This window comes from Drosophila willistoni, assembly GCF_018902025.1.
Source record: "Drosophila willistoni isolate 14030-0811.24 chromosome 2R unlocalized genomic scaffold, UCI_dwil_1.1 Seg167, whole genome shotgun sequence".
Taxonomy (NCBI): Eukaryota; Metazoa; Arthropoda; class Insecta; order Diptera; family Drosophilidae; genus Drosophila; species Drosophila willistoni.
Genome location: NW_025814050.1, coordinates 6,206,176 through 6,233,639, shown reverse-complemented (window position 1 = coordinate 6,233,639; position 27,464 = coordinate 6,206,176). Strand labels below are relative to the sequence as shown.

General features: G+C 34.3%; 4 protein-coding genes across 4 annotated transcripts; 2 read left to right on the top strand and 2 right to left on the bottom strand.

Annotated features, from left to right (window-relative positions):
• Positions 1-5,391: 5,391 nt before the first annotated feature.
• LOC6643761 lies at positions 5,392-10,376 on the top strand. The gene is made up of 8 exons (XM_002066851.4): positions 5,392-5,589; positions 7,338-7,483; positions 7,549-7,743; positions 7,874-7,965; positions 8,029-8,166; positions 8,509-8,663; positions 8,732-9,506; positions 9,565-10,376. Exons 1-8 carry the CDS (start codon positions 5,573-5,575, stop codon positions 10,084-10,086), a joined length of 2,040 nt encoding a protein of 679 aa, XP_002066887.3. The 5' UTR covers positions 5,392-5,572; the 3' UTR covers positions 10,087-10,376.
• LOC6643760 lies at positions 10,369-13,291 on the bottom strand. The gene is made up of 5 exons (XM_023176756.2): positions 12,845-13,291; positions 12,516-12,787; positions 11,453-12,459; positions 11,110-11,378; positions 10,369-11,025 (listed from the first exon to the last, which is right to left on the bottom strand). Exons 1-3 carry the CDS (start codon positions 13,152-13,154, stop codon positions 11,788-11,790), a joined length of 1,254 nt encoding a protein of 417 aa, XP_023032524.1. The 5' UTR covers positions 13,155-13,291; the 3' UTR covers positions 10,369-11,025; positions 11,110-11,378; positions 11,453-11,787.
• Positions 13,292-16,059: 2,768 nt separating this feature from the next.
• LOC6643759 lies at positions 16,060-18,117 on the bottom strand. The gene is made up of 3 exons (XM_002066849.3): positions 17,376-18,117; positions 17,105-17,243; positions 16,060-17,039 (listed from the first exon to the last, which is right to left on the bottom strand). The coding sequence occupies exons 1-3, from the start codon at positions 17,550-17,552 to the stop codon at positions 16,171-16,173; spliced, it is 1,185 nt and encodes a 394-aa protein (XP_002066885.1). The 5' UTR covers positions 17,553-18,117; the 3' UTR covers positions 16,060-16,170.
• Positions 18,118-21,905: 3,788 nt separating this feature from the next.
• On the top strand, positions 21,906-23,534 carry LOC26528970. Its single transcript, XM_015178067.2, has one exon. The coding sequence runs from the start codon at positions 21,914-21,916 to the stop codon at positions 23,180-23,182; it is 1,269 nt and encodes a 422-aa protein (XP_015033553.1). The 5' UTR covers positions 21,906-21,913; the 3' UTR covers positions 23,183-23,534.
• Positions 23,535-27,464: the final 3,930 nt, after the last annotated feature.

Here is a 27,464-nt window from a genome sequence, read left to right as displayed (position 1 = left end):
TTCATCCTCTCTCACCTCCCCCATCGCACTAGACGACACGCAACTGGCCATAAATACCTGGGATCTGATATACATATTCTTTGAAACTTTCTTATAAATACCTAAAAACCTTTCAAAATTCACTTTAGAACTAGTATTACTTGCTCTGCTCTACCAATTAAAATACTACAAATTCCTTTCATATAAGCCTTAGTTTATTAGTTTAACTAATTCTAATTTCTTGAATATTAAATATGAACTTGACATCACTTTTGAATATTATAATTAAAAATTATGAATAGCTAACAGTAAAATCTTTAACGAGTATTTTTGTTAAAACGCAATTCTAGCCCCCAACCCCCTACCCCAAAAACAAGTTCTGAATCTACTTCGTACCTAACCGAAAAAAAATACTTGATGGCCCCTTCAGACTCTCTAGCATTTGAGATCAAAGCATATAAACAAACAAACAACGGTCGAACAATTGAAAATTTCAAGTTCAATTAACACATTTGCCAAAACTGAGCGCAGCCAGCAAAAAAGAAAAAAAATATTACCTTGAATAATGTTCAAGAACAAGCTTTAAAGAAATGGTTAAATAATAATTATCACGCTCCTAATTATTGTCAAATAAATCATTAATTAATACAAACAAAAGAGTAAAAGAATTCCAAGAAACCAAAAATGGATAAAAATCGCAGTTCTTCATCAAATGGGCCAACGCCGAGTAGAAGAGAAGAGCAGCAAAATGATCGGTCATAGGCAGAAGCAACTGAATCCAAGCCAAATGCCAAGAAAACACGTTCACCAGCAACCGGAAGTGGGCAAAACAACACGAATTCAGTTAGATCGTAAAGTTGTGTCTACGTGTGAGGAAGTGAAATAGGTTAAAGTTCGTCATGGCGCCACTTGCCATGCGAATTTTTGGTTATTGATTCTTCTTTCTTAAGTTTGTCTTGTTGATCATCTTAAACTGGCAAATTATGAACATATGGTTCTAACGGGTTTCACAACGAAGGCCAACAGAAATCAACTGCTTCATTAGGCTTATATGGAGAGTTCAGCAGGCGGTCAACAGGGCACGAGGTTAGATTGCTTAAAAGTATAGAATGTAGAGATTGAGTATGGTTTTTGGATGATATAATTATGCGGAAATTAAAGCGGGAAATGATTCATTGGTTTGGACGAAACCTGCTTCCCTATTGAAGTTGGTTCCGACTTGAGCATAGAGTCGTAGATAGATCTCTCTATCACTCTGTCTCTGCCTCTATCTATCCAATTGTTTATGGAATGCAGCCTATGACCATGAATTTATAATTAAACTGCTTCTGTTTTTGATAAAAATTAACATAAATACTCTAAACTGATCTTACATTTCCATCATGCATCATGTTGTTACAACTTTAATTTGGTTTCTTCTTCAAACTCTAGACAAAGAATTGATTTTTCATATATATTCATGAGCTTTAACTCAATTTACATGACCTTAACAATTACTCAAAACCATAAATGACAACAACAACAAAACAAAATGTTTAATTAAATTAGTGAACAAATCATAAGTAAAAAGGCCAAACAAATTGGAGACTTCAAGAGCTGGACAGATCATAAAAAATAGAGAAGCAAACTAACTTTAAGCATGGCATTTTGAATACCCTTTCATTAAAAACTGATCAATCATAAAGTTAAATAATAGAATGAATATTTAGTGGGCAGAAGATTTAAACAAAAATCAATTGTTTAAAGAAAACAATGATCACAAAAGTAAACAAAACTTAAGCAAATGTAGTAATAGCCATACGCTAAGATATACCCTGTTTTTTTTAAGGGTATCACAATTTAAAGATAGAGACAGATACAGCAATTTAGATGGAGATGGTGATATTTATAGCCCAAGCCCACATCAGACAGCCAGACTTTAAAGTTGGTCAGAAGGTCGCTTGGGGATGGTCGTTGGAGTCACTGTTTTGATGAGTGAGTGCTAAGTGACCGCAGCCAGCCTCTAAATGGCTCATATGTGGATACAAAGTGCTCAAGTCCGAACAGATACTCGTACATTTAATATTGTGTTAGAGACTTTGGACATTCATTCAATCATTCAATAGTCAAAAACGCATTTAGATAGTATTTTGGTTTTTTTATGTCTTGTGTGTGTTTGTGTGTGTTTTTGTTATGCCTGTTTGTGGCCTCTAATCAGTCTAAAGAACTTGTTCCATTCTGAATTGGCTTAGGAATTTCAAGTTTCCCTTTCACAAGAGTTTATATAGAACATTATTTTTTTGGCCGTTTGCCTTGTCTTCAACAAATTTGTTGTTTTTATTTTTATTTTCCCCTCTGTATTGATTAGCACAAGGTTTTTGGTTAAATGTTTGTTTTCGTGTCGGTTACGGTTCTTGTTTTGTTTGTCTAATTTGTTAGCAACAAACTTTATTCAACACTTGTGGGTGTCATATCTAGACATAGATATTAGCCAGTCAAGGTCGTTGCCATCTAAATCACAATTTTGCAAGTATCTTTAAAGTATTTTTTTGCAATCTTTACAGAAATTTTGTTTTGTATTCCTTTTGACCATTAATCACTCGATTTTAATCTTAATGTTATATAACATCATTTAAATGTGACCATAGATCTTGTTTAATTAATTTTCAACTCTATTTCGTAGAATATAAAATTTAAATTTCAGACAGCTCGCCGGTTTAGTTAGTGACATAAAACATGTATTAGATAAGTCATTTTATAGCTTAACAAATACTGGAATTTTGTGATATTTTTAAACTGTTAATTTGCTTTCGGGCGTCATTAAAACAATTCAAGTTTTTTTAAATAGTCGCTCACATTATGATAGAGTATGATAAATGATTGCTGACTGAGTACTAAAAGAGAGTGGGTGGAATCGACTTTGTCTTCTTAGATTCTACAGATCAAGTGATGATGAGTGAAATGATTTGTGAAATTTTACTTATTTGTAATGCAATTCTATTAAGATAATTATTAAATATTTTTGTTAGAATATACAATTGTTGAAAATGGTATGTATGTATAACCAACCTATCATTTGTCTAGCACCTTTTTGTTCAAAATTAATACTAGAAACAACGTTTAATTGAGCCATGATAAAAGTCCGAGTCCGACCAATTTATAGTCTCTTGAGCATTGCTTGAATACATTTATAAAGCAAATAACTCTATGATCACTACATAACTTAGCATATTAGCGTACTGTGAAAGAATGAAACAAGTGCTGCAACACATATTTCCTGATATAAGTTAGTTAAACTCTATTGAATTCGACTCATTAGCAAAGGAAACCTAATTAAACTTAATAATAGCCTCAATCAATGCTTACCAATAATGAAAAGCATAGATCATATAAGTTATTTGTTACAAGTAGTGCAGAGATTTCGATATAATCTATGCTTTTAATGAAAAGCTATGCAATAATGATTGGCAAGCATTGATTGAGGCTAATATCAGATAGTTTTTAAATTTTGCTATACAGTAAGTTATATGCTCTGTGTATTAAAAGAGAATTCTGCTTGCTAACAATGTAATGACACGATATTTTGAATCTGGCGAAGATGACTTGTGTGGCCCAACACAGTTGACAGACTTGATGATCGCAATGCTGTTAATTTAAAATACTTTTTTGTTTCAATGAAAAATATCGGTTACATTTTAGTAAATACCAAGCACAACTTGGTTTTTAGTCTCATATGGAAAAGCTAAAGCAACTCACAGATTCAAGTCGTAGCTCTATTCTTCTTCCGAGTATAAACTCAAGTAGAAACGTCGGACTTTTTAAAAACCCAATAACTCTTATGGGCATTTAAAAAACCGAATGACTCTTATGGGCTTTTTAAATTTATTCACTCAATTCTCTGTTAACCTCACAGTTTCCATATAAAATTCAGTAAAAATTCTAAGTTTTAGACATGCGAAAGAACAAGAGGGAAATATTCGGCCTGTTTTGCTTACCCTCAATCGATGAGAAACTAAATTCACTTTCTTTCATATTTCACCAAAAATAAGTGATTTTAAATGTAGTGTCTTAATAAGGATCCAATTAAAATACAAGTCTGTCTTTCTTGTCTTCTTTATGTGTAGTGTACTTTATTTTCTACTTGTCTCCATTTCATTTACATTCATTTCAATAACTCCCTGTTTGCACGTGTTACATTTGTTTCATTCCAATGATGTCAAATAGATACTATACAAACGTAACATATTAATTATAAAATAGAGTATACATAACACTGAATAACACTTTTAAATCAATACTCTGCCAAGTTAAAAGCCCAAAAATTTAAAAAAAAAATCAAGTTTTTAATTCTGAAAATTCTTTTTCTCCAACTATCAAGGTTCTATTAATATGAAAAGTAGGTATAGGTATAGGTATATGTAAGTATATGATTATATTTACTGCAATATAGTTCGATAAAAATCTACAAATGATAAAATTTGGCATGATGTACACATGAATTCATGGATGATCAATCTCATTTTTAAATTCACATGAATAGTTGAAAAACTGTTCAAAAACAAATAAGTTGATATAAGTTATAGTTGATGAGTTGAGTGTACATTGTCAATCTGTTCTTCCCAACTAGTTTTAGCAAATCTGCAATTTCTTATCAGATCCTAACAATTCGCTCACACTCTTTTTGCCGCCTATAATATAATAAATCCTACAACCGTTTCAAGCATTAATGAAACCATTGATCATATAACGGTTTTCTGCCGATGCGACTAAGTACATATATGTACATATGTACATATATATTCTTTTCAAAACGATAAGGAAAACAAGCTTAAGTTGTTCTATCAACTGAGTTGTCTCCTTTGAACATTAGTTGCCCATTCATTAACTATGCAAAACGAAAATGCACTTCATAAACAGCTAAGAAAGCAGAATGGGCCAACTATTATCCGTTAGCCACTTACTGTAAGGTTATACAAACCCTCGACACCTTGGCCCCGTTTCCCCCATTTTCCCTTGGTCATTAGGCAAAAAGCAAAGAGTTAAAAATTACAAGCCAAAAGTGAAACCAACTGCAAACGTAAACATTGGCCAATGCGCAGGACCAAATTTTTTAACTCTCTCCACAACAACAGCTGGCAATGTGTGTGTATTTGTGTGTGTGTGTGTGTGGGAGGGAAAAGCTTTTGCTTTTTGCTTTTTATGACTGCAGCAGGGAAAAGCTAAGAAAAGCTACAAATGAGCATTCAGTCAATTGCAGCCAATTTAAGTGAACATAACTCGCATTTGGCCTATAAAAAAATAAATAAATTTTAGTTCCGTTTTAATTATATTACGTGATTCATTACGATTCTTTCATTGTGTTGTTGTTGTTGTTGTTTTTTTATGCATATTTTTCGTTCTTTGCCAAGACGATTCGATAGTCTTTTCGCGAATAAATACGAAATAGTGTAAAATATTCCCAAAAACATTGTGACAAGTTGTAAAGAAAGAAAAAATTGATCGAGCCAAATAGAAGCCAAAATACAAGACCAAAAAAATGTAACCCATTTGGCCAACTGCCAAACAGAATCGCCTATAAACCATAAAAACTTAAGCAAACCGACAACCACAAGCCATGTCGAATGCCAGCAGGTGAGGTTTTAGGTTTAATTATAATGATATCTGTCTGATATTATGGCCATTATGCCATATAGCCATAGCCATGGGCCCACACATGCCGCAATGATATTTGTCGTGTAATCAATAAATTGATTTTTGATTACTATATGTGTGGCTTTTCCTTGACAGATTTCCATTTGTTATTTTCACTTGTTTTTCTGTTGTCGTTTTCCCCATTTCCTTGTTGACGACTTTTGTTGGCGTCGTGCTGACTGGCAGACAATAGTCGACAACTAACTGGAAAAAAACAGTTCAACTAGGCCAAGTTAAAGGTACTTGGCGACGAGAATGTAAAACAACTAAAACCTAGTATATTTTAGCCAAAAAATTTTAAGATATTTAAAAACCTTTTTATGGTAACTTCTAAGGGTGATTTCAAGCTATAGAATTTATAAACTATATGATTTATTTCCAAACTTATCAGATGACTATTAGACTCCTTAAGGCAGCAGTTTCAGTGGGTTACCCTGGCAGCTTTAAGAATATGAAATATACTGTGAATTTGCCCCCTTAAATATGCAACAGACAATTTGCCAAACCTAATTTTCAAAAGCTATAAAGAAAATTTTGTAAAGTCCTGAAGGATAAAATACTTTTTTACAGCAAACATGGTTTCTAGACAGTTCTAATACAAAAACACATTTAAAAAGTTCATTAGAATTTAAAAAATTGTATTTCTTAATATCTGGTAGTATACTTTGGGAGCATATCTTCAATTCAAGAGGTTTATGGAGGAAAACCTTATAAACAAGAATCGTTTTTGAAACTTAGTTATTCTTGCTATAAATTAATCGATCGATATTAATCGATTATTATGGATTGAAAGGGACACAAGAGTAAATAAGCCCTTATATTGGTCGAGGTAGAAATTTAGGTAGAAAATTTAACAAAATTTATCTTTCTATTCATTGAAATATTTACAAATCTAATACATTTTCATAAATATAGGTATATTCCACTCCATATAGACATTTATCTTATTGTTATCAGAGTTTTTTTGCATAATGTTATTCTAACAAGTTTGTTTATATGTAGATAAGAAATGATGATGATTAATGTTTTATCTATGAGATACGTAGAGCAATTCGCTACGCTCTTAGTTCACAAAAGTGAACAGAGACAGATGTCTTTTCTCTCTCTCTCTTTGATACGAAACTAGCAATAATTAAGTATAATGTCTTGAGGATAATTCCATTTCAAAGGATTTTAGTTCAATTCCAATTAACCATTCATTTGCGTGTTTCGTTTGTAACTGCTATTTGGCCAATTTGATCAAAGACGGACTGAAAGAGATGTCAGTGGCCTTTGGGCAAGTAATTAGTATAATCGAGCATCTAAAATATGCACAAAGTGTATAATTAACAGCAAATTGGCAAATGGGGCAGCCAGGAAAAACAACCCCAAGGGAAAGAAGCTCTGACAAGTTTTCAATTTCAACAAAAACGGTGGAAAAGGCAATAGGATATACCCAGGACACACACACACACACACACAGAGAGAGAGCCCAGCATGCCGAAATAAAAAGCAAAATGTTGAATGAGTCATGACATTTGAGCAAACAGAATCCCCCCCTGCCCACTACTCAGAGTTCTACCTGACCTTGTCTAGTTGGCGCCAAAAATTTGTTGGTCAAGACTGATAAAAGAAACTCAAGTTATATCAAGTCCCTGTAGATTTAGTGTTTCTTTACTTTGAGTAATTTTATTAAATTAACCTTTCAGCCTGCTGGACGTCCTGTGTAGCGGCAGTGGAGCTCGCCTGGCCCTTGGCACTTCGGTGATTTGCTATTTGATTGTCTACAATGAGGCCTCAGCGACAAGTTTGCTATTTGCCAGCTTATTAGCCACTGCCTATGGGGCCTTAGCCGGTAAGTTAGTGACTCTTAATGTGACGATGAGAAGCCATTTCTTTCTTTACCATTTTTTTTTTTAGCCCGCTGCAAGACAAGTTTACGTGGTATCCAATATCCCTTTGTGAGAGCCACAAATAAATTTGATTTCTGTTGCCTGTTCTTGGCCATGTGGATGGATTCGTTGGCTGTTATGTGTGCTTGTGGAGCTTTGGCCAGGACATTAAGTTCCTGTCTGGATGTCATGACCGGCGGATTGGCACGCATACTCATATTAGGCGAGTATGACTAATATCTTTTTCCATCGACTGTATGCACTTGAATCTTCAGTTTATGTTGCCTACTTTCAAGGGCAGCAGAAAAATGTCTCTTTGAAATATATTTTATATAAATCATAATCTCTTTTAGGCCGCAATTCACCGGTCAATGAACCATGGCCAGATGTGCTGGGTGTTGCCGTCGTCCTATTGGTCACTGGAATGTTCATGCTAGGTCTAGAGGTTGGTTTTTTGCATTTGGAATCTCAAGAAATACTTTAAATGGTTTATTCTTCTCTTATCTAGCACTCGAAAGCCTTTAGTTTCATTATGTCTTTGGGTTTATTTGGCCTAAATGCAATACTAAGTGCCGTTAGCTGGTGGCGTGGCGATATGTTGTCATGGACCAAGGAAAATTACTTTCAACCCGATGGCATTAGCAGTGTAAGTTCTATTAATGGGTCAGTGCACTCAAGTCGACTCTCCAATCCGGTCTAATCCATTGCCCTCACGCTTTGTATTACATTTGTTTTATCGATTTTCACTTTTGGTATCATGTCGTGACAGACGACAATTGGGCATGGCTGGCATGGATATGCCGCCACAGGATATAAGCTTTTGATTATGACACGTAGAGGGACTGAGAGTTCTGTATTTTTTATTATTATTATTCTTTGCTGGGCAAATTTTCTTATTTACTAACGTCTTTTGTAATGTGACTTTTATAGAACATTCTTTATGCCGTAAATGAGATAAATTTCGAATATTTTCTTACTCTTTCCTTAGTTATTCCTATCGACAGCCTTGTTGACCTATGTCTATCCCAGTGAATGGAAGCAACAACATCGAAATGGACGTTTTACAGCACTGATAATGACCGCCTTGGTGAGCATTTCTCTACTCCTGACGGCTCTGTGTCTCTCCTCGGTAGTGCACTGGAAGTAAGTTCTTAATAGAATTATGACTTTTTAATCTTTACACTAAATTGTCTCCCTCTTTCTTGTTGTAGATCCCATGAAGAATATGTGGCTGTTCCTTTGTTCAATATTCTAGATGAAAATGGCTTCCACAAATTGATTCCTGCCTCGGCCTGCATGTTATTGTTAACCAGTTCAGCTGCCTTTTTGGAACTCTTCCCCGAACTGTATGGCATTGTGGTGCGCTTAGCCACTTCAGAGTTTCGTATACTATCCAAACAGATAAGTTACGAGAGCTCGGACAGTGGCAATCCAGTTCTGGCCGTGTTTATAGGCGGCAGCTTGTGTGCCATGCTGGCCTTTGCCTGTCCCCTGCAGCACTTGACTTACACTCTGGCCGCCAGTCACATGAGTTCGGTGTTCCTAAGAGCCTTTTATTTGCTGTATTCACCGTATAGACCCAAGTTCATGCAGCCAAGCAGTAGCAGTGAGTCCTCATTGTCCTATAGTCGCTTGTCCACAGCTCCCATGGCCAAGAGCAGCAGCTGCAGCAGTGCCACCACAGCCAGTTCGAGCCGTTTGAAGCGGAGTCTGTGGAACATAAGTCTGGCCAAGCATGGAGGTCTCAAGAAGCCCAAGACTAAGACTAAGAACAAGCAAGAACTTGAAAAGGAATGGCTACTATTGGGCGAGCCCACTTCGCCCTGCCCGCAACGTGAGGGAAGGGACGATGTGGAGTCAACCATATTGTCAGATGGTGAGCCACCGCCTTCTGATTTTGAGTATCCAGATAAATTTGATAAAAGCGACTCGGATACCTCGACTGATATTGATGCCATAGTTGATGAGTATAGGCAAAAGATTAAGGTGGGCTAAAGAACCTCTCTCAATGTGATTGAATTCTAATTTTGATTGTATTTTGCAGGTGACAACAGCTGGTCCCATGGAGCGTTCGGTTCGTGTGCCTACGGTGAGCTCCTGGCATGTTACGATATTTGCCCTGATTGTCATTGGCCTGGGCATTGCCCTTTGCTTGGCTGGTTTGCTAATGCAGTGGCCACCAGCGGCCCTAACTGGAACCATTGGTGTGATGGTGATTGCCATTATGATGGGTTTTATACCAAAATATACGGGCAGTGTAATCAATGTCAGTCCTCTGATCTGTGCCATGTGCCTTTTGTTTAGTGTGATCTTCTTCTCCTCATGTGCCAGTCATTCTTGGCCGGGTCTGGCTTTTTGGCTGATTGCTGGCCTAATTTTTGTCATACGTTGTGATAAATATTGCTGCAACTGTTTTGATCACACAACCATTATGAATGCCCAGCTAATACCCAGTGTTTCGGGCAAGAGTTCTATGGATGATGGGCCCTCGACCAGCATACGTATGCCCAGGCCACCGAAGGGCATGGGCGTGTTGACTCTACCCCAACCGCCGCGTGCCAGATGACAATCAGAGTCCTCGGAGGAGGAGGGCGAAGACTTATTTCACGAGGACTTTAATGTGCGCGACTTTGATGAAGACGATGGCGATGAGGATTGCTGGACTGATTAGCCAAGCAAATGAAGGACCGAGAGAGAGAGAGAGAGAAAGATCCTTCTTTTTGCATATTTTTACTATACCCATATACTTATATATATATTTGCTAAATGCTGCTTATAACTAATGAAAATTTCTAGTTAGTTTTTGAATTTCTAGTTAGCCTAAACTCTAAATAAAACATACAAAATGTGAAAAACAAAAAAAAAGTCCAATTTATTCAAATACAATTTCATTATCCTTTATGTAGACCAATAATTCATTTATAATTTCGTATACATCATCTCTATATATATGATCATGTTCCATGGCTATATCGAAGAGCTCACTCCTATCGACATACATCCAATAATTATATCTTTCCACGTTTTCTTTTCGCAATTTGTCTATCAAATCGATGGAAATTTTAAATAAAGGCAAACACAAACCGCTGATAATTAAAGCGGTTAAACGAGCACGTTGATAATCCAACTGGAAATCCGACCTAGTAATCTCATCCCGATGAATATGCAAATTTACAAACTCTTCTTGCAAGGCCACGAAATAATACTCTATAAATTCCTTATAGAACTCTTGACGAATTTCCCTTGGCGAACTGATATACAATAGGAAATGTATATCAATTGCTGGCGGACAATAGGTCGCTAGACCCAAATCCACAAAACAAACTGATTGTGAGGTCGAATTTATAAATATATTAGAAACTGAAGTATCACGATGGCAAAAGACATTTCTCAGTTGTCCAGAAGGCTGAACCAACCTTTCAGATTTCATAAGTAATCCAAGAAGTTTCTCAGAAACAAAACTTTGATCAAATTGGTTAAGCTTTTTTGCCAAATGAACAATGCCCTAAAAAAGTAATTGGGTGGGGGGGAGAAAATCAAAAATATTAATAACTTATTAAAAGGACATCCACTCCTCAGAAATACTCACCTTGACACCAGCTACAAACCATTCACTTCTCTGAGTAAGTAATACCTCAAATAAATGATCTTTGTATCTTTCACCTATGGAAAAGCCCTCAGCTCGTTCCCAGGCAATGCTGCCAGCATGTAATTTGGCCAGATTTTTTAGTATTAACTTAATTGTCTTTATATTTCTTAATTCATTGGGACAGATCTGTTGCCAGTTGTTTGAGAGATCTTCCAAAACTAAGAGATCTTGGCGAGCATAATAACAATCCGGAAATAACTTTGCATGGGCTTAAAAACACAAAAAAAAAACATTTTTAAAACAAATTACAAGAAATTAATGAAAAATTTGATTTTAGACAGACCATATTTGTTTAGATTTGGCAAAATGTTTGTAAAGATTTCCTTCTCTTTGCGCAATGCTTTTTGTGGGTTTTCCTCTTTATCCTGAGGATTTCTCTTTGGCACTGACTTGACAAAATATTGATAAAATTTCATTTTCACATAGACTTTTAGATTGTAAAATTCGCCCATGAATCCCATGATCCCAGTTAATTTTGTCAATACAATTTTATAGATTGGCAAATTCTTTTTTATTGAATTTTGTATGATTTTTTGAACTTCTTCAATGCTTAAAAGCTCCATGATGACTGATTAGAAGGCATGAATTTATTTTTCACGCTGTAAGTTTATATCTTATCTATGGCATTATCTCTGATTGTTTAGTTTTGAGAATGTATTCCAGAAGCTCTTTAATGGGTGTCATAATTATTTGCTCGTAGCCAGGTTGCTCCTTTATGACTTTCAGATATAAGCCACTACGATCTTCATTCAGATAGTAATCAAATCTTTCGGGATCTTCGGCACGCAAACGATTTGATAGTTGAGGCTTAATTCTTGTCTGTGGTTCGCCCAGAGCCCACATCAATAAACCAGCCAGACGCATCTGTTCGCACTCGTCGAGAAATCGCTGCCTAGTGACAAGGTCACGTGGCAGGCCAAGTCGTTGGAAATGAGATTGTAGTGAATTGAAATAGTGCTCCAGGCAATCTTCATTTACATCTTTTCTTTGCTCTGCCGACACGACCATATAGAGTACAAATAAAACATCCAAACATGGCGAACAATATTTAGCCAATTGAAAATCAACTAAACAGCATGATGAGGGTGATGTCTGATCTTCTGTCGATGGGAATTTAAAGAAGATATTCCTCTGCCAGGCATCTCGATGGCAAAAGGAATTACGCAGATATTTTGATGGTTTCGCAAACTCTTCCGTTTTCAATAATATATCATAGAGTTTCTCTTTGATGAACTTCTGTGACCATTCATCTTGATAATCCGGATGCCTTTGAGCCAAGAAAATGATGCCCTAAATAAGAAGTTATACTCAGAGGTCTAAGCAGTTAGGTATTTAGTCAAATTTACCTTTAAGCCAGTCATGAACCAACTGTTATCCCTGCTCAATAACAATTCGTTTAGATCTTCTCCATAAAGCTGATCAATGCTGATATTTTCCTTCTCCTCCCAGGCTATGCTGCAAGCGTGCAGTTCACTCAAATGCTCAAGGATTAACTTGCAACAATCTAAGGAATCACTATCCGTTGATGCATTGAGATGTCTATAATTTTGCCCAAGATCCTCCAGGACTATGACATCCTGGCGACAGTAATAGCATTTGGGAAACAGCTTCTTAGTGCCTACAAATAGATAGTCATACATTACTAAGAAAAAGGGGTAAAAGTAGTTATGCTTACCATATTTCTGAATATTTGGCAATATTTTGGCATAAATAAGTGACTCTTTGGGAAAAACTCCTTTACGCTCGCATTCAGCCTTTTGCGGTTCATTCTGATAGGGCAAACTTTTCACAAAATATATCAAATTATAGTTTCGTATGGCATCTCCACGTGTTTGCACATTCAAATTGAGCTTGTAATACTCTCCCATATAGCCCAGTAGATCATTGGAACCGCGATTTAATTGGCTATCCAAAATTAATACATCCTTCTGCTCCAATGTTCTTTGAGCTATTAGTAGCAATTCATCCAAGTTGAGTAGATTCATTGTGTGTGTGTCTTTCCTCGTTGAGCAACCAAACAGAACTGAATTGATAACTTTCTAAAAAAACCTTATGATATGATGCAAAGAATGTATCAACTAATCTCTTTTGTTGATTAGATTCATTGTGTGTGTATGTTTCCTCGGTGAGCAACCAGACTGAACTAAATTGACAGTTTTCTAAAAATCTGCTGATATGATGGGAAGACTGTATCATCTAATCTCTGTTGGTGGCTACCCCAACAATTTGAAATAATCGTACCATTTTGTTTAAGTCCCTAAGGGAATCATGCATCTAAATGCCGCTTCAGACAGTTGTCATGATAAGCTAACTAATCTCTCGAGAATTCATTATCAACTGTGTTACCAGGTGTCCAGCAAAGCAAAGCATATGTATGTATAATTTGTAGAGATACGAACCACACGAGTCCCAAAAGGTTAGATTAAACTAAATGATATGAGTACAAATTCTAATAGAGGCGCCTATATGTATGTACTTTCATATTTTAGACATAATCTCTCATTAATTAATGGTAGCTTTTGATCAGCGAGAATGTGATCCTTATCTTATTATAACTAGCAATCTGTTGACATTTTACTAACAATTATTTCTGAATCAGGTATTGCTCTTCAAAACAAAAATCTTTCTAGCTATTAATTTTATTTGTCTCTGTATATTAAACTGCTTCAGGTTTTGAGACAGGAAAGCAGGAAGATGATCCAGAATTTTGTCGGTCAATGTCCCTGTTACCTTCTGCCGCAAAAGTATGTGAAAAATTAAAATTCCAACAATAGATTTAATTTCTAATCATCGATTTGGTTTCCACAAAGTACAATTTCACAGTTAGTCCAGGGCAAGAGCCCTTGTTGTTAGCCTTGTTTTTTGATAGAACCTTGGATGTTGGTCTTTTGGTCAAACTTAAGCAAGTTAACTTAAGCAACTTAACTCCTATCTGATGCTCAGCTGTTTTTTGGAAAATGGAAAATGAACATGTTTCACTCTTCATGCAGTGGGTCTTTTCCCGAGTACAGAAATATCTTCTTCTGCTTTAAAGAGCGGAGCTCGCCACAAGTCAAATTATTTCAATATCTACTTAACGCTACTAGGTAAAAACCCTCTAGGAGTATGGCTTAAAGAAATGTGCTACGTTAAACAGATACGGCAAAATACCTAGACGTAGTCCTAGATGTACTTATGTACTTACTCTAGCCCACATTGAAGCCTGCCAGCTTGACCTCAAAATGCATTATAATTAACCATGTAATAGCTTCTAAGTCGAAATGTGGATATTGGTTATCAAAACAAATGAATCATAAATCATGCTTCATCCAAAATCAGCAGCTCTATTGGGATCCCAACTTGGAGATCAAATAAACTGCTAAATTGATGAACTTATATACGTAGGGGAGAGAACCCAGTTTTGACCCGGGTTTTGAAAAACCTCGAAATTTTTTCTTCAGTTCCGGAAAATTAAAAATTAAGAAGTTTAACATTTAAATATTAACCAAACGCAACTTTTTTCCAACACAGAACAGATTAATTGCCGAAACTCACCTTAAGAAATTCACTGAAAATAAGAAAATATGAAAGGAATGTCACACCAATAGTTGTAATTTTATGGTTTATTTATTATGCAGGCCTTCAATGGCAAAAACAATGAAAAAAAAACAAAAGAAAATGGCTTCCAATGGCCATCAATGACAACGATTTTTATTCCTCGTCGTCCATGTGACTTTCGCAGTTTTTGCAAGTGAAATAACTTGCTTGCATATTAGCGCACTTCGAATCAACTTTTGGTACTTTGAAAAAATGGAAAAAAGCTTTTTCGCACGATTTTCAACACGATGTTTGGTACTCGTATATACAATACGATTATTAACGTTGGGGTCTGTCCAAAAACTGCAGAACGTCTAACAAACATGATTTACAGGGCTCAAACTGTCATTCAATACCGCATTTCAAAAATATTTAAGAATGTCACAACTGGGCCTGAGTCACAACCCTATATATAAATATATGTTTGAAGCTTAAACATTTTCTATAAATCGTTTGATAAACAACATAAGGTTGATGTAAAAGAAATGTTAAGATCATATTTAAATTTTTACATTGTTCAAAAATTAAACCAATAAAAATAGAAAAGGAAAGAATAATTTTGTGACTTTTAAAATTGCTTGTTCCTATTGCTATCTAACACTTTTAAATAACTATTTTATCTAACACTTCCATCTGCATTTAGAAATTGTGAACTCACTTTGAAGTTTGGCGGTAAAAAACTCAGATAAAACAGGATGTTTTGACTTGAAACTTAGTTACTATTTATTCTTTGCTAGTTTTACGCCGCCATTTTAAGAGCTATTTGGATGAAATTTGATATTTGAGCTATGTACTTATAACTCGGGCCGAAGTTACCTTTTTTGATATTTTTGAAGACTTTTTAATTACCATGTTTTCAAATACTTAGAATAGTAATTTCAGCACTGAACGTATAGTAACTCAAAGTAAACATTTTAGAGATTACATACAAAACAAAATTACGTGTAAAAAGTTTATTCCCATTGGAAACCCCCGAACTTGTAAATCTCACGAAACAACAATTTGTCATGTGTGGCTTTTTTTTGGTGCTGAACTCTAACTCTTCCACTTAGTTAAAAACTCCTGCGTGGACTTCATTGCATTTCATAAAAGGCTTGAATTTAAAATAGTTACACTATTAATTAATTAATTTTAGTTTCGTTTCGTATATAGCAATTAACTAGATAAGAGAAGAGAAGAAGAGCTGAGATTGAAATATTTTGTAACACACCCAAAATAAAAACCTAAATTTTTTATTGAATATCCTCAAGTTGGCTAACGATTAGGTTTGATTTCATACAAAAAAGTCGTCAAAATACCCTTATTATAGTAACTTTCGGTCTTGTTTATATAATTTTTTTAATTCCTGTAATTTTTTGAATTATGTTACAGTTTAAGTCATCACTTTTATTGATACAAATTTTGAGATTTTTAAAAGGTACTCGGTCAAGATTTGAGGGCAACCTCCATGACTTCAGAACAGCATTCTAACATATATGAATTAAAGGCATCATTTTCCTGCATATACCTCAAAAGGCATTCACTACGATCAACATATTTAAAATCGTTGGTAACAAATTCGACAGGCACCTTGACTATGGTGGCTGCCACAGCTCTATAGACCACTCCAAATAAACGGAATTCCTCAAAGGATTTCAGCAATTCAGATTTGGTTAGGAATTGCTCTGCTTGCAGGCCAAACTCTTGAAGATTTGCATCTAAAGCATTATAGTAAATCTCCAACGAAATGCTTGCCAATCGTTCGCGTTCCGCTGATGAGAGATTCATATATAGACTGAAAGCTAGATCTGTGGCTGGCGGTGTATAGCGACATGTTTGAAAGTCTACCAAAAGAGCCACTTGCTCTGGCTGTGATGGAAAGAATATGTTACCAGCCCAAGGATCGCGATGGCAGAGGACATTACGATATCGATCCGATGGTTTGGCCTGTACATAAATGCCTTCCATAATGCCAAGTAATTCAGAGTCAATGAAATCACGATTTGCAGCAAACTCTGGTAGACTGCGTATGATGGCCAAGACAGCAGAGAGACCTGTAGTAAACCAGGCTATTTCCGATGCCACAGTTATTTCCTGCAAATAATGACCAAATTCTTGGCCAATATTCTGTTCTGTCTGCTGTTCGTAGATCAAACTGGCCGAATGAAATGCAGCCAGGGAATGCATCAATTGAAAGAGACTCGTTTCACACAATTCCGTGGTGGCTGATAGATGATAGCCAGCTAAAGTAACATTTTCCAAAACCAAAAGATCGGAACGGGTAAAATAACAATTGGCGCGCCATTTCAATTTTGCTGTAAAAAGATACGGAAAAAGCTTATAGATTTACTTTTGCCGCTCAACAATTTTGGAAACTTACAATATTGTTGCATATCTGCAAGTAATGTTTCATAGAGCCACGCCTCCTTTTTAAATATGGCCTCTTTTTGAGCTTCTGCACTTAACTCTGGCAAAGATTTGATGAAAAGTTTCTCTTGCTTTGCATTTCCATCGGCTGCCTGAAAGTAGGCAACATTAATATGCAAGCAAAATAAATTTTAACGGTCAAAGTCAAATGGTAAATAATGTAAGTTAAATTTACTTAGCTCACATGTTGGATTATGATATATATTTGTTTTTATTGTACTTACATTGCTGTACGTCAAAGTCAGTTCGTAGTAATCACCTAGATAACCCATTGGAGTGTGATCCCTCACGAAATTATAATCCAACAATTTGACATCTTCTTCCTTATGATCATTTGTTGTTGACTTTTGTTTCAATACATTTTTCAGTATTTCAACACATTCGGAGCGCGAAAGCAGCATAATAATAACAAATTTATACGTAAGACTTTTGACTCGGTATATATGTTTAGATCGATCGATCGTTCTCGCCGTATAGCTTTTCCCCACTCACTCTCTCTCTCTCTCTCTCTTGCACACTCTCACTCGAAAAGCTATTTTCCGTTGAATTTTCTCATCTGTCACCAATGAACTATGCTTTCGAACTAAGCAAAATTTGTAGTTTTTACTCAGTTTTTATTTGCTTAGATTTTGTGTACGGACAGCTGATTATTATGTAGTGCAAGTGCATTGCCCGTATTCCAAGTGCACTTGACGATAAGATATTACATGGATATAGACTAATAATAAGATCTACACTAATTAGCACAAAATTAATTTCAATTGGAGACTACATCATAATTGTGTGCAACATTTTTAGTCTAATCAAAACTATAGTCGAACAAATGACTAACTGTTGCATTTATTTAGACTTCGTCTTCGATTTAAGTTTGTTTGTTTTCATTTGCCCTTTTGTAATATAGTGAACAATTCAGGTCCAGGCTTTTACTTAAATTTATCATAATTTTACGCCTTAATTTTAAATAGACATTTATAATGCGAATATTTCCCATTTCTCATTAATTTGTCTTTTATTTTTAGATTCAAAAATCTCAGGTAAAGTTATTCAAGTGTCAATTTATTTATGCTATTTATCAATAAATTTGTATAATTTCCTAGTGGGTTAGTCCAAGTAGGTGTCTTAGAAAAAAAAAAGCTTGGTAAAACTAAACTTTGTCTCTTTCCTGGACCGACCCTTAAATATTAAGAGCATATCCATATCATTTTAGAAGGCTGACCAATAGACTTATGCTCCCGTCGAAATCTATTAAAAAATGACTTTCTCTGGTTTGCCATAAAGAAACATTCTATTTTTGACAATTTTGTTATTGACTGATTTGTTGATAAGTATTCATATATTTTTCAAGAAATTGATAGTTACTTATATAAGCAGGAGGCACGATAAATTGGGATAACTGCATGTCTTCGCGGAAATCGGCCGAGATATGTCGCTTTAAACGTGTAAAAGTTTAAATGTATACTGGGCTAAAATATGTGGATGTATCCACACATTGAGGCATACAAGTCCATAAAAGCTTTTTCTCCTCCAAATATAACGTAGAAAAGGATGATATTGCAAAATTTCAATATATAAGCATTATAAAATAATTATAAGCCTTGAATATGTAAATGTAAATGTATATGTAAATTAATATTTCTCAATTTCATAAATATATTGAATGCCTTCTACTGTCTTCAAAAATGATTGGGAAATAACCCTACCCCAAAGAATTCTTTGTTTTCAAAATACATAGAACTTTTGCTACGCCTAGAAGATATAAAATTATCCTTGTTTGCATTGAGGATCGTTTTTTATTGAAAACTTTTAACTTATTACTCAAAAAGATTTCCTCGACTGCCATGTGCATGCTTTAAGCGACACATTTTTATACCCTTGCAGAGGGTATTATAAAATTGGTCAGATGTTTGTAACGCACAGAAGGAGACGTTTCCGACCCCATAAAGTATATATATTCTTGATCAGCTTGAGAAGCTGAGTCGATATAGCCATGTCCGTCTGTCCGTCTGCGTTTTACTCAGCCGTCTTAAGAGCTATCGGTCTGAAATTTTGTTTCGAGGTTTTTTATTACCCGGGAAAAATAAAGTATGAAATTCATAAGGATCGGACCACTATATCATATAGCTCTAGAAGAACTGGAAGAAACATTTTCATAAAAATCTGAGTATGCTATGAAATTTACATATGTATGTGATAATATTGGATATAAAACCCCAGATCCCAAAATTTGGATGTGATCGGATAAATATAACACACACAAACGCAACGCTACATGAACTGTATGTGTATGCGTGCGTTGCTTTGCTTTGGGAATAAGGGAAGAAGAACAAATTGTAAAATAGAGAGTAAAATTGTTTTGTTTGTATATTGATGAACAAATTTTGAACATGTAAAATTATTATTACCAAGGACTGCAAGGGTATATAAACTTCGGCATAGAAGAAGCTAACATCGGCAGCTTCTTTGATATTTTTACATTAATAGATCTTCATTTAATCCATATTATTAAAACTTAGAAACTGATGAGATAAGGGGATAGTCGAGGAAGTGCGAACCAATTTGAATGCCGTCTGAGAAGATTGACAATACTTGTAATCACGAGACTTTAGTGGCTTTATTTTCACCATTAACTATTATAGAGTTCTCAATCTGCGGGATTGAAATTAATAGCATTTTGAATAACCAAATTCCCCCGATCTATTAAGAGCACCATTTTAAGAGTCTTTTTTTAAGACCGATGAAGTGACCAAAAGTAGTTCGAACTTGAAGAGAAGCAAGTAAAGATAGTCTCGTCACCACTGTGTTCCCAGTTCATGTTATAAGATTCCCCATCAAAAATGTAATCCAAAAGTGAAATAGGTCTGTATCCAGAGTCTATTAAGCATTTAAATTAATATTTAAACTTTGGTTAGTTCTTTTCATTTCCTCTTGTCATGAATTGATTCAAATAACTAAATCTTGATAATTATCATTATTATTATAATAAATTAGTAGTAACCAAGTGATATTTTACTTTGCAACAGAATGGTGTTAAAGGCATTTTACAAAACATATAATCCACCGATTTGAATGATCTTTGTTACAGTAAATCAAAGTTAAATTTAAATGTTTACTTAATTTTGAGACCATGTTTGTAAACACAACATTGAGTCCAAATTAATCTAACCAAGATGTACATAGTATTTACATCTCATAAACTCAAATGAAACCATCAACTAGTGGTTTTCCCATAACTTTGGCACGCTTGTCTCTCCCCTAATTGTCCATTATACTAACATTTATCTAGGGATTAACTTTATGATTATTATATGGAATGTTTTTTGGCTGACGCATTAAAACACTTTTGTTTGGCCCGAGCCAACAAAGATTATACTCTAAGATGGTTTTAATATTATGACTAACAAATAGTGTTAGGTTTTCCACTTTAGAGGCAGGCATCGTTTAGATTTATGGGGCTATCAAAAACGTTCCAATCCCTTGCTTAGTTACTAAATTAGTAGTAGTGTCTTGGCTAAATATATTAATCAAATCAGGCGAGCGAATCTTTTATCAGTTAGACTATACAGACCTTCCGTATGGAGTAAAAACTTAATGAATTATATTAATTTTGATGGACCTGAAATATTTAGAGTTTATTTGCGAATAGTCTAAAAATATTTCAAAAAAGATTTAATCTAAAATGTAAAAAATTCCAAATGAAAAATTTGATATTCTATCAATAATTTAATTCATTTCATATTTCAATTAAAAAAACTTTGTTGTTTATTAATATATAATTAATTTAATTTAGTGGTTTATTGTTTAGTTCTTAATTTAAATCGAAACAACTAAAATTATAAAAATATAATTTAATAATTATTAATTATAATTATAATTCACAGGGACTTGAAATAACACTTATTTCAATTTTTTTTATTTAAAATATTAATATTTTAGACGTTTAGTCGCCGAAAATAACTATTATAATAGTATAATAATTTTAAATTATTATGATTCTAGTTGTTTCGATTTTAATTAACCATTTATGTAGTACTAAAACTAGCATAGAAAAAATTAATAAAAACTAAAAAGAAATTTTTTAATATAAATTATAAAAATGTATTAAAAATAAAAGCAAATTTGATGAAATATAAAATTAAACTTATATTTTTTCTGGCAATTTCAACATTTTACATTAACATATATTTATTATTAGCAATTTAAAATCTTCCAAAAATTACAGTGCACAAAAGACGACCTTAATCAACGTTAACGATTAACTAAATAGTACATGTAAGTGTACAGGGTGTCTCATTTTAATGTGACCTACTAAGCGACAACATGGAAAAAGTAACTTTTGATGGACATATTAATGGGTATTGCTTTGTAAAACTTTGGAAGTTAAATTCCTTAAAAGGAAAAAATCCAACTCTACTAATTTCATCATTTTGGCCCGATTATGGCAACTCAGTGCGCAGTGGAAATCGTTTTATTCCCTTACCAAGTGACCCTTAATTGCCTCAGAGAATATATATGTGTATATATATGGATGTATTTTAAGTCTAAAGAGATTAGTCTGTGGATTTATCTGGGTGTTAAAATGCCGCAGTTCACTCACTTAGGTGCTGCTGTTAGCGCAATTTCCTTTTGGCCGAACTTACTCGGCTGATGGTCTCTTATCTTGTCTCGTGGGGGAATTTACAATCTTGGACTGCCGTCGGCCGTATGCCTATATAGGCCAAACGTTTTGAATGAACTCCAAACAGTCAACACTCAGCCTCTCGAAATGGCATCGGCAGCACTTGAGTTGAGCAATAGCGACATACAGGGCTTATGCCAGAAGTATTTGCATCAGGATGACTCCACAGGCTTCGATATAGTCAGCTACAAAATGAAGCCCACCTCGGATGCTCCTGCTGGATATTTGGGTAGTCATTTCTATTTGCAAGTAACGCTCCGTCTACACGATTCCAATGAGTTGAAACACCTGCGCTTCTTCTCCAAGATGGCACCCGTGGGTAATGAGTCGCGTATGGAATATCTGGAGGATTTTGGAGTCTTTCAGAAGGAGATAGCTGTGTATCTGCATGTTCTGCCCGATCTACAAAAAGTCAGCGGTGATGTAGCCCCCAAATGCTATTATGCCGATAAGAATATTTTGGTTTTCGAGAATCTAGCCGATCAGGGTTATCGCATGGGTAGTGGACGAGATGGATTGCTCAACTATGAGCACTTGCTGTCATGTCTAAAGACATTGGCTGCCCTCCATGCCGGTTCCATTATCCAAGAGAAACGCTTGGGCAAGAATCTAATTGAAACTCATCCAAAAGTTGTCGAGGAAAATGCCTACCCCTCGAACAAGCCGCCAGAGCACTTGAGAAACGTAAATTTTAACAATTCGTGTGAAGTCCTTAAGGAGTTTGTGAAAACTATTCCCAAATATCAAAAGAAAATGAAATACATCTTGGACAACTTTACGCCACGAATGTCAAAGATGTTCGAATTGGTTAAGACATCCAAGAAATATCAAAACGCTCTGCTCCATGGTGATCTATGGGCAAACAATATAATGTTCCAATATGGCAAATACGGCGAAACTCCTTTGGAATGTCGTTTTGTGGATTTCCAATTGGCTCGCTATGCCCCACCAGCCTCAGATCTGATGACAGTTCTCACCATCCCAACCACAAGTGAGTTTCGCGAGAAGCATATGGACGAATTGTTGGTCGAGTACTATCGATTCATGAAGGAATTTTTGAAGCGTGCCAATTTGGATATTAACGACATTATGCCCGAACAGCAATACTATGAATCTGTTGAAGAATATCGCATTTTGGGCCTAATCGAAAGTTGTTTGTTCTGTCATTTGGTAATGTTACCACCGAGCTCTACACAAAAACTAACCGGCTCCGAGGAAGGTTTTAATGACTTCTTCAGTCGCCATCGTATTAATATCTGCATGGAAGCTTTCAATACCGATGAATTGTATAGAAATCGTCTTGTCGATATGTTGCAAGATTTTGTTGATCATTTTATATTGTCAGAGACAAACTAAAAGGCAAATATTTATTTCGTTTAGATTTAAGAATTTCCAAGTTTAACAAACAAAACCCAAATATTTATAAACTAATACTTATTGCGATATGCAATTTGGCTTAGCTTTTTATGCTTCGTTGAGTTCAGTTGTGTTGACGGTTTTCGTATGAGTTGAAAAACTTTTAAGCCAAGTCCATGGCAAGTTGCCGTCTTTGGCTCGAACAGCGAAATCAGTTGCCAATTGGCCGCGTTCAGTTCAACAACTTACCAACGGGCGAAAAGCAAAAAAACCAAACCAAAAAAAAAGGATTACAATTTATTCAACTAAATAAACAAATTTATATTAAATAAATAAACTATTTAAACGAAAATTAAGAAAGCTTAAACTATAAAGAAATATTTGACAAAATGTATATAAAAATGTGAGTTTACAAAATTTTTAAAAACACATTAAAATACACAAATTATTTCTCCATTAGCAAAGAAAATTAAAGACATCAAGTGATTTGTAAAAATCTGTGTTACTTTCCGGTTTAATTACTTGAAATAATCTTTATGAAAGAATATGATAAATATTCTCTTATTTTTATTATCTAGCAGTGTCATTAAATAAAATAATAATATGTTACATATTTTTAAATTTGATATTTGACATAGAAAACTTGACTTTTAAACCTTAAATGTTTATGCAATTCAATTAAAATAATAAATAAAAAGTATTAAAAAGAAAACAAAATACCTTGATAAAATTTCGTACTTCATTTTCAAGGATTAAAAACTTGTTTTTAATGACTTTTAATAGCTTTTTCTCAATTTCAAAACGAATCAAAGAGCTTAAATTTTTTTTTTTTTTTTTAACTTTTGTACTTGCCTTTTTTTTTTTAATTAGAAACAAAAAAAGAAAGAACCAAACCTAACTTTCTTTTCATTTTATTTTTTATCAATTTTATCAAATTTTTCGTTTTTTTTTTTTGTGTTTGTTAAGATTTTCAATGTAAAAATTCATTTCAATTTACCCTAAAGTCAAATAAATGACTGAATTAACGCAAACTTCTAGTATAAATGTTTCTGATTAGAATTACCACATCTTAACCCAGATTGTTATCATAAAAGGGTAGAAAACAAATTACTGATAAACTAGGGAACATTTTTATTTTCAAAATTCCCCAAAATATATTTCAGGTTTTATCGTTTGAAGATTAAACTTTGAACACAAAACTTTTGCGATAGTTATGATGAAATGTTCAAATTTTTTATGAAAACAGACAAGAATAATCAATAAATATTGAGATATAGAATCAACAAATGTTGAGGTGCAAAAATTTTTATTAAAATAAACTCTAAAATAATTTGAAAAATGTTAAAATAAATATTTTAAAACAAGAGTGAAGCCAATTTAGTGACAAATATTTTCCACCTAAACTCAAAGTGATTTTAAATTTAAAAGTGATTTAATTGCTCACATTTGTAAACATTTTTCAACTAAACAAAAAGTGATTTTAAATTTAAAGTAGATAAACTTAAGAGTCAGCAGCATATAATGTGCAAAAAGATTAAAGTTTAAAATATATTGTACCATGGTAGTAAAATAAATTTAAATTTGCTTAAAAAATTTAAATGTAAAAACTGGAAAAGTTTGCATAATACAGGGAACCAAAGAAAATTGCGCATCGCTTACGCTTCGAAAAAAACAGCAACAAAAAGTGCAAACAATCGAAATGTCCCATAAACAATTCGGACCTATCACAATGATTTTAACCAACCATTTGACTAACAACAACAAAGTGAACAAAAAAAAAAAAAACGCATAAAAACTTTGCCAAAACAAAAAAAATATATACACACTACGGATGTACTCAGCACATAATTCAATTTAACGGTCACGTTTTTTTAACAAATGCACACCACAAAAAAACAAAATGCCCAAAAAAAAGGCCAAACAAAACGACAACAACAAAAACAATCATAATAAATTAATGAAAATAATGCATAATATTTGAAATTGTCAACTGTCCAGTATCGAAAAAGAAAAAAACAAAAAACCAAAAATACATAAAACCAACTTAATAAAACAGTGGCAAAAATATTGCGCCACATAATGTTGAATCAACATTACAATAACTGCATATCAATATTGACCATAAACAGCATGAGCTCACCCCCTCTCTCTCCCCCTCTCTTTCTCTCTGAGATGGTCAAAATAGTTACCAATAATCGCAGAACTGAAGATACTCACATAAAGATAGTGATGATGAAATATGAATATAACAGAATACCCTTTCTAAATGAGGGGGTATGCAAAAATACTCTTTCAAAATCAAGTGAAAAAGTGTAAATTTTTACATAATCCGACTCGAAGAATACGTTTTTAAGGCATCATAATATTAATTAAAAGCGAGATGCAGGAAATTAAAAACTTAAAAGGCAACCTTGAAATTCCCCCTCCTCTCACCCCCCAAAAAAAATATAAACCGTAAAGCTTCACACTTTCAAAATTTAATGAGCTGCTTTGCCGGCAAAAACGTTGTAAGGGAACAGCGGGCAGGCCAAGAGAGAGAGAGAGATAGCTATAGCAGACCAAGTGCAGACGACTTTTCTCATTGTTTCTTTTGTTTCAAGGTCCATGATGACCTTTCACTCTCATGTCTCTCACTCTGTCGTTTAATCTCACACCCCGAAAGTAGTCCAATTCCATTTGTAATTGTAAGTGATGGCCATAAGTATCTAGATATGTAGAAATTTCCACAAAGATATTTCCTCATTGTATGCAAAATATGTATAAACAAATTTTTTTTTGACCGTAGGAATAACAATACGTCAATCTTTGTCAATTAACCATATGACCCAAATTTCATATCATATTGTAGAGCAGCCAACAACAGCCAGCGAAATTCAATGTTCAATTAAAAGATTCGACAACGATATACCCTTTCTTCTTGAAAGGAATCACAAGTGAATTCACTAACTGAGCTTAAGAGATTCTAGAAATGTATTATAAACTGTTGTAAGATTAAGTTTCTATTGTCAGAAACTTATCTAGTTGTCTAATCCTCCCTGCCAAAAGTGGGTAGTAAGTGCAACGATTTCAGTATACCCATATTTGGCCACTTAACAAAGGGTATAGAAAGCAAAACTGCAACAACATCCAATTGGATTCCATTGACCTAATCAGAAACAACAACGAGTAGTAAGTAAGTAAGTAAGTAAGTAGCAACCAGGCAACAGTCTGTGACCGCCCTCTCCCACCACTCCTCAACCCAAAAAAAAAACCCCAAACCAACAACAATAACAACAACAGTTGACTGGCGTATACAAATAAGCATGAAAACCTGAAAATGCCAACAGCTGTGGAAGAGACACTGACAGACATACGACCAGGCGACCAATCGACCAACCGTCCAACCGTCCAACGGTCGGACGCATGCGCAAATCGGCAAAAGAAATTGCATAAGATCGCCGCCAGAAACTGAAAGCGAAATTGCAACGAAGCGATGCGACAATCATGGGGGACAACAACATCAAATGGGCGGAACCACCATTTAGCCAAAAGGTTGGGGGGCCAAAACCACCAAAAGTCCATAGATCAATAGAAGTTGGCCAAGAAAGACAAAAAATGTAATATACACTAATTTCGTACTCATCGGTCAACTATACAGAAGGAAAAAGTATAGCATTTTGGCGCAAAATTCATAACGTATACAAATGTACTCATTTTCTGAAAATGTACTCATTTCCATTTTAAATACATTCTTGGAAAACCTAAATAGAAATGGTTAGAAATGGTGGTTCTATGAATATCATAGATTGAGTTACTTTCCATGGTAACGAACTATTGTAAAATTCAAACAGGCTTATCAATATACATTTTTAATGTGAAATCCTAAATAAAAGTTGTTTAATTTAAAACTTAAATCAATTTTAATACTTTACGTTAAATGAAGAAATATCTGACTAGATTGCGATTTTTATGCCGACGCGAGGTTGATTTTAATAAAAATTTATCAATACACTTTGCCAAAGACGACCATGTTAAAATGCCCAAACCATATCTTAATGCTAAAACTAGTTGAGAATTGCAACCAAGTGAAGCGAATAGCCATATTCATATTTTTGTGTTGAGTCTATTAAAAAATCGACTTCTCAAGCTTGACGTAGGGCTAAAAAGGTTTGTTAAAAAAAAAAACAAATAAATATAATTTAACAAAACCAAAAAAAGAAATAGAAATTTATTAATTTTCTGTGGCTGCCAAAAGAAGAACCCCTAACTCAAAAATTGTTTCCTGGAACGGGTCAAAACGGAT